This window comes from Lonchura striata, chromosome 2 (assembly GCF_046129695.1).
Source record: "Lonchura striata isolate bLonStr1 chromosome 2, bLonStr1.mat, whole genome shotgun sequence".
NCBI classification, from domain to species: domain Eukaryota; kingdom Metazoa; phylum Chordata; class Aves; order Passeriformes; family Estrildidae; genus Lonchura; species Lonchura striata.
In genome coordinates this window covers 116,320,767-116,333,234 of record NC_134604.1, presented here as the reverse complement: position 1 = coordinate 116,333,234, position 12,468 = coordinate 116,320,767, and the positions used below count along the sequence as shown (strand labels likewise).

Sequence of the window (12,468 nt, the reverse complement as noted above, 5' to 3'; positions counted from 1 at the left end):
CTGTCAGAAGTGATGGCTCAGAGAGCTCAGATTCCTCTGGAATACTGTGGTGTTGGCCAGCTATGCAAACCACCCCCATCTGATGTCCAACAGAACCAAAACACTGAGGGGATAACACACGCAAACTGGGAGGAAACTCCAAGAGGGGAAAAGGAAAGAGAGGAAGAAAATGACCAAAGACAAAAAGACTTTCTCAAGGGGCCAGAATTTTAGGGTTAAAATGTCTTTACTGATTTCCTACCACCTGCACTCCCCTTCTGTGGACAATTTTGAGTCAAAGGAACAGAAACAAGATTCAACAGATCTCCAAAAGTTGGAAAGGGAAGGGAAGGGAAGTGCAGATTTGGGGCCTGCAGATTAGCACAAGATATGCTGGATCTTGGTCAGGGTATGTGAAAAACCACCCAGGATGTCACCACAGGGCACCTGCACCAACGCAGCTCTTGCTCAGTACTTCTGCACCCCCAGCCCAGGCACTACTGCAGATTATCAGAACCTGGACATTGCTTCATCTCAGATTATTTCTGTCAACACAATTTTAGAACTGTCACAGTCACGATGCAATTAAAAACCAAAAAAATTAAGGCACTTTTCTATTCCAGATTTTCTCCATTCTGAGGGAAGTCCAAGGACAGCTGGACCAGGCTTGGAGCAACTTGGGACAGAGGAAGGTGCTCCTGCCCATGGCAGGGGGTGGGACAGGCTGAGATTTGAAGTTCCTTCCAACTCCAACAATAACTAACAGCACCAGAACAAAAAAATCAGGAGTGAAAGCATTGGATTTCACTGACAGGACTGCAGGACAACCACCAATTTGTATGAAATTAGAACAGAATCAAAAACAAGAAAAAAACCCAAAATAATTTGATTTTATGCACTTCCACGGAATTAAAAAATACCAGTTTTGATGACTTAATAAAACCTGTGGGAAGAGTAAGGGCTCAAAGGGGTGCTCAGGCTTTGGCAGGGGCTGCCCAGGGAGGCTTGGAGTGCCCATCCCTGCAGGTGTCCCCTGGAGGTGGCACTGAGTGCTCTGGGCTGGGGACAAGGTGGGCATGGGGCCCAGCTGGGACTCCCTGGGCTGGGAGGGCTTTGCCAGCCCCGGGGATTTGGGGATTCTGAACACGAGGCAGCTCCCAGGTGACAGCAGCACGCAGTGACAAGCTCCCACAGGTCACCAACCCCAGTGTGGCCATTTCCAGGCTTGATGCTGCTGTTCTGCCTCACCTCAGTGAGCTCCTTCAGGGTGTCCCTCGAGGACTTCTGGTTGGCTTTGTCATCCTTCTTCTGGGACAGCAGAGGCATCAGGCTCGGGGGTAAGGGCACGCCAGACTTCGCACACATGGCGGCTGCGTTGGCTTTGGCGATCTCAAGCAGCTGGGCCTTGTCTAAAAAGATTTGTTTGTTTGTTTTTACAGAGAAATCATTATTTTTATAAACATTTCAGGCAAGCTAAACAAGAGCACTGAGCATTTTTTCTGTTCTGTGAAAGTAACTGAAATTGTACTGAGCTGCTTTAGACTGTGCAGAAGGCAAGTGAAATTGCAAACGTAACCCAGCAGTCCCATAGCAGGCCCAGCTACAACATCCTCCAACCACCCCAGTTCTGATGTCTCTTACTTCACTGATTTATTCCTGTTTTGGCAATACTGAGTCCTTCCTACACAGCATAAAGTCCAGAGTTTCCTCCTTATCTACCTCTGAAAAGCTCTAAAACCTCTGGAGGAAGTCTCATCTCCCCAGATGTAGCCTAACGCTACTTACAACCACCAAACTGAAAAACAAGCTCTGAGAAAGTAAAACATGCTCTTGCTTAAAACACAATTAGGTACAAAACTGTTAACAGAGCTTTCCCTTTATTAACTCATTACCCAAGAAACAACACAGCCTCTCTTCCTCCAAGCACAGAGGAAAGATGCAGCTCTTAATATTTTATTTTATTTTCTGACCTGTTGGGTCTGGGAGTATTTTCACAAACAAGTCTCTCTTTCCTTTAAGTTCTTACCATGGGAAAGAGGCAAGACAGAGTTCTGGGAACAGCTGACAACAGAGCTTGGGACTTTCCAACTGGCATGTGAATGACTTTGTCCTCAGGAGTAGAAATTCTAAATTTTCTTACATACAAGTACTTGAAGTACTCCGCCTTTAATATTATTCAGAATGTTCCTTGAGGCTGCAACACGCTACCTTTGTACAAAAGCTTTAGAAGCAAGGTAAAACTGGCTCTAAAGAGGCATTCATTCAAATGCTCAAAATTCCTCTCCAACATAAAACTTCCTGCTGGAAGTCACTGCCTGAAACTAATGTACAGAGTGACTTCTAAGAAATCCCTTACGAATGCTCCAGAGCTGAATCGGACAATGCAAATCCACCCACTTCCACCTCGGCACGGAACCACTGAAAATAAAGCGCTCACTTACCCAGGTCTGTAAGACGTTTGGGCGATCTGCTGGAGAACTCTGAGGACCTGGACCTGCGCCGGTCGGGGGATCTGCTGTAGCGCCTTCTCCCCGAGGACCGCGAGCGCCGCAGCCGGATCGGGGACCTGCTGGAGCTCCGCCTCCTTCCCCTGGACCGCGAGCGCCTCTGGCGAAGAGGGGTCCGACTCCTGCTCCGCAATCGGAGCGATATCCTGCGGTCTCTCGAGTCGGATCTTCTCCTCCTCCTGTCAGTAGATCTCGATCTGTTTCTCTGAGACCTCTTGCGCCTGTCTCTGGACACGGAACGCCGCCTTCGTGATGCCGACCTCGACCTGCTTCTCCTCCTGTGCCTGGAACGCGACAACGAGCTGGACCGAGATCTGGATGCTCTTCTCCTCGTGGCTGACCTGGAGCGATTCCGTCTGGAGCGCGAGTCTGTGTCGTATCTCTTGGACCTGCGCTGGGAGGACCTGGAGCGCCGGCTTCTGGACCTGCGCGATGAATCTTTGTCTGCTGCTTTCTCCACAGACTTGGACTGGCTCCTCTGGCGAGCAGCGGACCTGGAGCGTCTCCGCCTGGACCGGCGTGAGGACTCCTTGTCTGCTGTTTTCTCTACAGATGTTGACTGGCTCCTCTGGCGAGCCGTGGACCTGGAGCGTCTCCGTCTGTACCTCCGCACGGATTCCTTGTCTGCTGTTTTTTCCACAGATGTGGATCGACTCTTCTGGCGAGCAGGAGACTTTGAGTGTCTGCTTACAGATCTCTGTGGAGACTCCTTGTCAGATGCTTTATCAACAGATTTGGATCTGGATTTTTCACGCTCGGAAGACTCAGAACGTCTACTTTCAGGGACAAAAGAAGAGTCCTGTTCCTCTGACTGCTCAAGAGGCATGGAATCCTGCTTTTCCTCATCTGCCAAAGAAGGTTCTGCATCCTCTCCCTCCTCTTCACCACTGGAAGACTCTGACTCATGCTCATCTGATGATGTGGACTCTCTTTGTTCAGCTGTCAAGGAGGGCTCTGCATCCTCTCCTTCTTCTTCAGCAGTGGTAGACCTTGATTCAGCCCCATCAGGGGATGCGGAACGTCTGTGTTCAGCTGTCAGATGTTCCACATCCTCAGCTTCTTCACCAGCAGTAGACCTTGACTCTTGCTCATCTGATGAGGTGGAATCTCTTTGTTCAGCTGCTGAGGAGGGCTCCACATCCTCTGCATCTTCACCAGCAGTAGACCTTGACTCCTGTTCATCTGAAGATGTGGAGTGTCTACGCTCAGCTGTCAAAGAGAGCTCCTGGTCCTCTGCTTCTTCACCAATGGTTGACCTTGACTCACGTCCATCAGGAGACACAGAGCGATGTTCAGCTGTCACATCCTCTGCTTCTTCATCAGCTGAAGACCTAGACTCATGGTCATCAGAAGATGTGGAGTGTCTACGTTCAGCTGTCGAGGAGGGCTCCCCATCCTCTACATCTTCCCCAGCAGCAGACCTCGACTCACGGTCATCAGAGGATACGGAATCTCTTCTTTCAGCTGCCAAGGAGGTCTCTGCATCCTCTGCCTCTTCTCCAGTGGTTGACCTTGACTCATGCTCATCAGAGGACTCAGAGCACCTACGTTCTGTTGTCAAAGGCTGCTCCAGATCCTCTGCTTCTTCACCAATGCTAGATCTTGACTCATGCTCATCAGGGGAAGTGGAACGCCTCTCCAGATCATCCATTTCTTCATCGGCAATAGACTTCTGGTCATGGCCCTCAGGGGATGGGGATCGTCTATGTTCAGAAGTCACAGAAGACTCCAGACCCTCTTCCTCCATGGGAGACCTTGGCTCCTGACCTTCCTGATATGAGGATGTGGAGTATCTACGCTCAGATCTCAAAGAGGGCTCCAGATCCCCTGTTTCTTCACCAGGGCCCACACTGCAGTTATCAGGAGACACCGAGCACCCTTCAGGCACTAAAGAAGGCATTGCATGATCCATTTTTTCAACAGTGGTAGAATTCAAGTTGCTGCCATCAGGGGACATGGAGGCTCTATCATTCAGTGTCAAGGGTTCAAGACCATCTACTTTTTCAACAGTGGTGGATCTCAACTCCTGTCCATCAGGAGATGCTCCATGTTCATTTTCAGGTGTTGGAGAACGGTCCCGCACATCTGCTTTCTGAAGAGAGGTGAAACTCACCTCCTGGCTCTCGAAAAAGAGATGGTCACGTTCAGCTGCCAAAGTAGAATCCACACCCACTGTTTCCTCAGCATGCCCCAATCTTGACTCGTACTCTTCAGGTGACAGAGCATGTTCAGATGTCAGAGAAGGTTCCTTGGCTAGTACTCCTTCAGCAGGGCTGGACTGCAGCTCCTGACCTTCAGGAGTCACGGGACATTCACCTTCAGACAAGGACAACTCCCGCCGCTCTGTTTTTCCAGCAACAGCAGGCTGCAACTCCTGGCTATCAGTGGATATTGAACTTTCACTTTCAGATGCTTCAGAATGTTCCTCCAGTTCTTCTTTTTCAACAGGACTGGATCTCAAATGATGCCTTTTGGGGGATGCCTCGTACTCATTTTCAGACAGCAAAGAACACTCCTGCACCTCTGGTTTTTCAGGGTAAGCACAGAGCAGCTCCTGCCCCTTGGGAGATGCAGCGTATTGGTTGTCTGGGACCAGCACTGGCTCCGGCACTGCTGTGCTTTCAGTGGGGCCAGACTGCAGTATTTGGCCTTGATGGTAGATGGAATATTCATTGCCAGGTGTCAGAGAAGGTTCTTGCACCTCCTTCTCAGCAGGGCTGGCTATCACCTCCTGGACCTCAGGAGACTCACTGTATTCATTTTCAGGCAGCAGAGAACACTCTTCCACTTCTGGTTTTCCAGTCAAGGGCAAGCTGTGATCTTTACAAGACACAGCACTGTCAGGAACAACAGCCTCCTCCTGCATCTCTGCTTTCTCAGGAGAGCTGGACCTCAACTCCTGGCCCACCCAGGACACAGCATGTTCATTTTCAGACACCAGAGCAGGCTGCTCTACCTGTGTCTCTTCAGCAGAGAGTGACTGCAGGTCCTGGCTGTCGATGGACTCCAGACATCTTTCTTCAGGCATCTGATAAAGCTTCCGCAGCTCTGTTTTTTCAGCAGGGGTTGATGTCAACTCTGGGCCATCAAGCCCTATTGTGTACTCATTTTCAGACACTTGAGAAGGCTCCTCAGCTCTTTCAAAAGTGGCGGATGCCAACTCATGACCATCGGAAGCAACAGAACACCTGCTTTCCTGTATCAGAAAGGGCTCCTGCACCTGCACTTCTTCACTGTAGGCAGATCTCAGCTTGTAGCCATCAGGGGACGCCAGGTGTTTCACTTCGGATGAATTCAGCATTTCTGCTTTCTCCGCAGGGACGGGTCTCACCTCATGACTGTCAGGCAACAGCACGATCCCATCTTCCGATGTCACAGCAGTCACCGGGGGCTGTAGTTTTTCAGGCGTGCCCACGGATTCACAGCCATCAGCAGACATGGAGAAGCCACTTTCTAGTGACAGGGAAGGTTTCTGGATCTCCAGTTTTTCAACTGCAGCAGATGTCAATTTATAGCCTTCAGGTAAGATGGAACACCGGAGCTCAGATGCCGCTGACAGTTCTGCACTTTCTGTTTGCTCAAAGGAATTGTACTTTGCTTTGTGGCCATCATGGCATATGGGAATCCCACTTTTAGACATCACCAAAGATCCTGCACCATCTATTTTTCCAGTTAGGTATCTTGATTCATGTATTTCCGAAGATCTGGAGCAGTCAACCTCAAGCACTTGTGGAAGCGTTGGACCATCTAAAGCTTTGTCAACAGATGATCTGGACTCACAAACTTCAAAAGAAGACACTGAAATGACGTCAGCAGACACCTCAACAGAACCACACACAGATGTCAGGGAAACATCTGGAGTCTTGACTTTTTCAACAGATAAAAATCTTTGTTCATTTCCATGGGGTGACTTAAAGGGCTCATCTACAGACAATGGACGCTCCTGTGTTGGTGCAGTGAAGCTGGATCCTGATCCAGGTCCATCAGGAGACATGAAGTGTCCACTGTCAGAAGGCAGAGAAGGCTCCTGCATCTGGACTGACTCACAGCCATCAGGGATCACAGGGCGGATCATTTCAGGTGGCAGGAAAGGCCTCTGAGCTTCCACTGCTCCAGGGCTGTCAGCCAGCTGGGAAGACTCACGTTCAGGTATTTGCAGAACCTGTGAAAGCTCTTTGTGTTCACCAGGGATATGCTGTGATTCACAACCATCAGAGAAGTTGGAGACCTCACCTTCAGGCAGGAGAGAAGATGACTGAATTTGCATGCCTCTTTTAAGTGCTGGAGGAAGCTCTGGACCTTCTACTTCTTTGAGAGGTGCAGTTCTGGACTCATCTTCATGCGATGCAGAGACATGAAATTCTGCTACTGAAGAAGTTTCTAGATCTCCTCTATTTTCAACAGATGAGGATCTTGACTTGGATGTGGAGTGTGGAAGCTCAGGTGGCAATGAAGACTCCAGAGCTGCCGCTTTTTCAGTTGATCCATTTTCAGATGTCCTAGACAGCTCTGAATCCTGTGTTTTTTCCACAGATGTGGATCTCAATTCCTGGTCATCTGGGGTTTTGGAGGTATCAAATTCAGACATGGCAGGATGCTGCAGATCTGCTGCTTTTTCAACAGATGAGGAGCCTTCCTCAAGATTCTCTGAAGTTTGGGATAATCCACTTCCAAATGATGGTGGCAGCACTGGGCCATTTACTCCTTCATCAGACAAAGCTACTGATGTGGGACCATTAGAGGATTTACCTTCACTTTCAAAAGAAGACTGAGGAACATCTTTATCAAGACCTTTGGCTGACTCCTGAAGTTCAGAAGACTCCACATGCTTGCTACTGGACTTTGCTGAGGATAACTTATCTTTTTTTTCTACAGATTTGGACCTTGACTTTACACTGTCAGAGGACTTGGAACGCTTCCGTTTGGATTTTTTTGAAGACTCCTTGCGCTTTTTTTCAACAGACCTAGACCTAGACTTGTAACGTTCAGAAGATTTTGAACGTCGACGCTTGGATTTTCGTGAGGATTCCTTCTTTTTTTCTACTGATTTGGATCTAGACTTGTAGCGGTCAGAGGACTTGGAGCGCTGACGTTTAGACTTCCGCGATGATTGCTTTCGATCCCTTTTTTCTACTGACCGGGATCGAGACTTGTAGCCATCCGAGGACTTTGAGCGCTGACGTTTGGACCTCCGTACAGATGCCTTCCGACCTCTTTTCTCAACAGATCTTGACCTGGATTTTGAACGATCAGAGGAACCAGACCGATGTCTGAACCTCCAGGAGTATTCTTTGCCTCCGCCCTTTTCTGAAGACCTGGATCTAGATTTTGAGCGGTCAGAGGACCTGGAATGTCTGCGGCGGGATCGCCAGGAGGACAACCTCTTTTCTGCTGATCGTGACTTAGACCTGTAGCGGTCGGATGACCTGGAACGTCTCCGCCTGGACCTTCGGGAGGACAGCCGCTTCTCCACCGACCTGGATTTGGATCTGTAGCGATCAGAAGACCTGGAACGTCTGCGCCCGGACCTTCGGGAGGACAACCGCTTCTCCACTGATCTGGACTTGGATCTGTAGCGGTCAGAAGACCTGGAACGTCTGCGCCCGGACCTTCGGGAGGACAGTCGCTTCTCCACTGACCGTGACTTAGACCTGTAGCGGTCAGAAGACCTGGAACGTCTGCGCCCAGACCTTCGGGAGGACAGTCTCTTTTCCACTGACCTGGACTTGGATCTGTAACGGTCAGATGACCTGGAGCGTCTGCGTCTGGACCTTCGGGAGGACAGTCGCTTCTCCACTGACCTGGATTTAGACCTGTAGTGGTCAGATGACCTGGAGCGTCTCCGTCTGGACAATCTCTTTTCTGCTGATCTGGATTTAGACCTGTAACGGTCAGATGACCTAGAAAGTCTACGCCTGGACCGCCGGGAAGACATTCTCTCTCTCTTCTCCACAGATCGGGACCTAGATTTGGAATGCTTTTTTCTGGAAACTGAATAATTTCTGCTCCTAGAACGTGCTCTTTTAGAGGTCAAACGCCTGGAAGTAGAACGTGACCTTGACTTTTTCTTCCGCTTCCTAGACCTGGACTGAGACTTGGAACGGCTCCTTTTCTGTTTCTTTGAATCATGTTTTTTCTCACTGGTTCTATGACTACTTTTTTCAATAACATTCTCAAGCCTCATGAGAGTCTCCTTCATTCGTGCCGCCACATCAGGTTGCACATCGGATGTTTCCGAGTCTCTTTTCTCTGAGTCTTCTTCAGGAGTTGCTTCTTTGATATCCTCAGCCTCTGGAGTGTCTTCCAACTGGCCTTCCTCTATAAGTTCTGGACCTGCTTCTGCATCAGTCTCAGGTACTGGAGCTGCTTCCAAATCTTTTGTCTCTGCCTCCAACCCTACAGCTGCTTCTCCATCTTTCAGCTCTACATCAGTCCGAGGAGCTGTTTCCAAATCTTGTGTTTCTGCTACAGGAGTCTCTGCTGAAACTTCTTCCTCTGCTGCATGTGAAGAACTAAGAACTTTTTCTGCTACTAAAGGCTCAGATGTTTGAGTCTGCTCTGCATCTTCCTTCTCAATCACCATATCCTCCACCTGTTGACTCTGTACTCCTTCTACATATTGTACCTCAGCTGTCACTTCATGTTCCAGTGTGGTTTCCAGGCCTTTCACATCCCCTGTTTTTGGAACTGCTTCAGAAGCACCCAAGATTTCTGGAGTCTCTTCTGAACTCTTCCACTCTGTAGCAGGTTTTACTTGAAGATCTTGTTGCTTTTCAGCATGCAAGTTTTCTGGAACAGCTGCTGAAGCATCATGCATAGGTACCTCAGGCTCTTCACCTGTTTCAGAACCTTTCACCTCTACTGTTGCGGACTCTTTCATGCTCTCTAGCCACCTCATTCCTCCAGCTTCTGATGCTGGCTCCAGATATTTTGCTTTCTCCATTGCCAAGAGCTCATTTCCTTGTGTGCTGGTCCTCCTTGCTGCCATTTCATGTTCTACAGCAGATCCCTGAGTTTGCATATCTGGCAATTCTGTCAGTACTCCTGATGCCATACTGTTTTCTTCCACTCTGGGCGAAGACTCCAATACTGCTGCTGAATGACCTACTATTTGCTCCTGAATAGATTCTGAACTGGTTTCTGAGGTCTGCACAGCTCCCAGGATTGCTTCTCTGCTCCTTGTCTCTGCTTCTGGGACGTGCTCTGAATCCTTTCTCTTCCTCAGCACCTCAGTTTGTGAGGGCATTGTGTGTGCCATGAGCTGTGATTGGGCACTGATGGAACTCTCTGTTTGGCTTGCATGGAGAGGTTCTCTCTCTGCTGTGGCTTGCCATGGCATCACCCCTGCTGACGCCTCAGCCTCTCTAACTGGTTTCACGCTTTCACATACAACCACAGGTTCAGGAGTCTTTTCTAAGGCAGGAAGTCTTGGACTTGTAACAGTCCCACAATGTATAGCTTCTTCTGAAGCTTTCACACCTTCTACTTGTAAGGACATCGAAGTTGTTGTAAAAGTTTTTGCTTCCACCACAGCTGCTGGTGTCAGGACTCCTCCTGGACCTTGTGTGTTTTCCTTCTGCAAAGACAGGGAAGCTGCCAAACCTCTTACATGTGATTCACTCTCAGGTTTTGATTCTCTCAGCAATGAAGTACCTTCTGAATATTTTGCTTGTGGACTCCTAAAACCCTCTGCCATATGGACTTCTGGAGCTGTCTGGGGAACAAAGGTCTGTACAACCGCTGCGGGTTCTGAAGTTGTTCCTAATCCTTTTGCCTCTGCAACAATGTTCATACCTGTCAGTCCTGCTGGAAGTGCAGATCCCTGGGTTCTGTCTACACTCCTTGTTTCTGCCAAGACTCCATGTTGTAGGAACATTCCTGATGCACCCAGTGCTGTTGCAGAACCAGTGGTACCTTCCACACTTTTGCCTTGCAGACTTTCATGAGCTGCTCTGACATCTTTTGCTACAACACCCACAGGTTCCACGGTTGTTTCTAAAGCTTTCACACTTCCCATAGCTGGTTCCGTATCCTTCATTTTTGTAACAGCTCCTGGTCCTGGAGGTGTTTTGGCACTTATTTCCACGTGGGTCACATGGGTGGCTGCAGATACTGTCACAGGATGTTGCAAAGGTATACCTGCTTTCAGAACACTGGAAGCCTCCATGGGGCTGCCCTGCGTCATGCTCAAACTCCCAGATATAACTGAGGGCTGCAGGGATGGCTCCAAAGTTCTGCTCGCACCCCCCAGCTCCAAAGGTCTCTCCACACTTCTCACATTTCCCATGTGCAGAGATTTTTCAGCTGTTTCTGGAATTTTCACTTCTTGCCCAGCCACAGCACTTGGAGGTGCCCAATTTGCAGGTGTAGGGGATGTTGTCACACCACTTGCCAAGGAAACGGATTCTGAAGCTGTGTCCAATCCCTGTGCTGTCCTCTGAGACACAGACTGATGAGATGCTTCAGAGTAAGTCAACACCTCCATGGTCTCAGGCTCCAGAGCTGCATCTGAAGCTTTTGCTTCCCCAATGCCTGGAGATTTCAGAGTAACTTCTGCACCTCCTAGTGCTTCTACTGAATCTTTCTGAATCTCCAATTTACTGACAATTCCAGATGGGATGCCGGACCAAGTATGATTTCCAGTATCAACAACACTGGCATTAACAGCTACAGGATAAATATTTTCATGGGATTGTTGAATTTGTTCTTCACTAGTGCAAATTCTAGTTTGAGCTATACTAGTATTTTCTGCAATATTAGACTGGATGCTTTCTAAATTAAATGGAGGATTTGCTGCACACAAAGTCCCCTCCACACTTCCAAGATTTTCTGCAGTTTGCTGAGAATCAGTCACTGAATGAGAAACAAGTCCTAAAGCTTGATTATCAAGCCCCTCAGCTGGTTTTGAGCACAGTTCTGGCTGCACGTGGCCAGCCAGGTTTGCATCTGCAAGCACTCCATGCTGTACATTCAGTTGGGAGCTGCACTGCTCTGGCACCAAGAGAGGGGCCGGCTGCACGCCTGCAGGTTCTCCAGGACGTGCACTCAACTTGGATTCCTTTGGTTGCTTTTTATGCTTTTTCTCTTTCTTTCTTTTCTTCTTCTTTTTCTTCTTCTTCTTGCTTTTGTGCTTCTTGTTTTTCTTTGCTTTTTTCCTAGGAATTTCATCTTCACCAGTAGAGCTCCTTTTTGTAGACTGAGTACTATTTTTCACAGTATTTTTGTCTACATCTAGAAAAAATGACATTTACCTTGTAAACATTTGTCACACTGCGTATAAAAAATTCTTTCAGAGTAGTTGCGAAGTACATGGACAGAGGTACAAAACAACTAAACTTGCAAATCATGCTCAATTCACTGGACTACCACACACAAACAGCACACACTCCTTTTCCAGCTCTCTTTCCTTCCTCTCAGAGTTACTTTAAGCAACACTTTTTTCAAAAAATGACCCAAATCTTGTTAGTCAGCTCAGAAGTCCAGAGGGAACCCAGCTCTTTCCAAGTAGTATCATAGTCATGAAACAGTTTAGGTTGGGAGGGACCTGAAAGCTCATCTTGTTCCACTCCCTGCCGTGGGCAGGGACACCTCCCACTGTGCCAGGCTGCTCCAACCACAGCGTCCAACCTGGCCCTGGGCACTGCCAGGGATCCAGGGGCAGCCACAGCTGCTCTGGGCACCCTGTGCCAGGGCCTGCCCACTCTAATAGGGAAGATTCTTCTCCTAATGCATGATCTAACCTTGCCCTATGGCAATGAAATGCCATTGCCCTGAAGAAGGAAACAGAGGATGATTCTGGGAATTACCACCCTGTCAGTCACAACTTTCTGTGCTGGAAAGTTAATGGAACAGATCCTCCTAGAAGCTCTGCTAAGGCACATGGAGGACAGGGAAGTGATTTGAAACAACCAGCATGGCTTCACAAAGGGAAAATCCTGTCTGACCACCTGCGGTGGACTGACCACATCAGTGGGTAAGGGAG

At 48.7% G+C, this 12,468-nt stretch overlaps 1 protein-coding gene across 4 annotated transcripts in view; it reads right to left on the bottom strand.

The window, feature by feature from the left end:
- The window catches only part of SON (SON DNA and RNA binding protein), a 37,271-nt gene that overhangs the window by 18,880 nt on the left and 5,923 nt on the right, over positions 1-12,468 (bottom strand). For all 4 annotated transcript variants that reach the window (XM_077781716.1, XM_077781715.1, XM_021538733.3 and 1 more), the window contains exons 3-4: positions 2,421-11,717; positions 1,228-1,388 (exon numbers count right to left, since the gene is read on the bottom strand). In XM_077781716.1, coding sequence (XP_077637842.1) covers positions 1,228-1,388; positions 2,421-11,717 — 9,458 coding nt within the window. The remainder of the gene's footprint in view (positions 1-1,227; positions 1,389-2,420; positions 11,718-12,468) is intronic.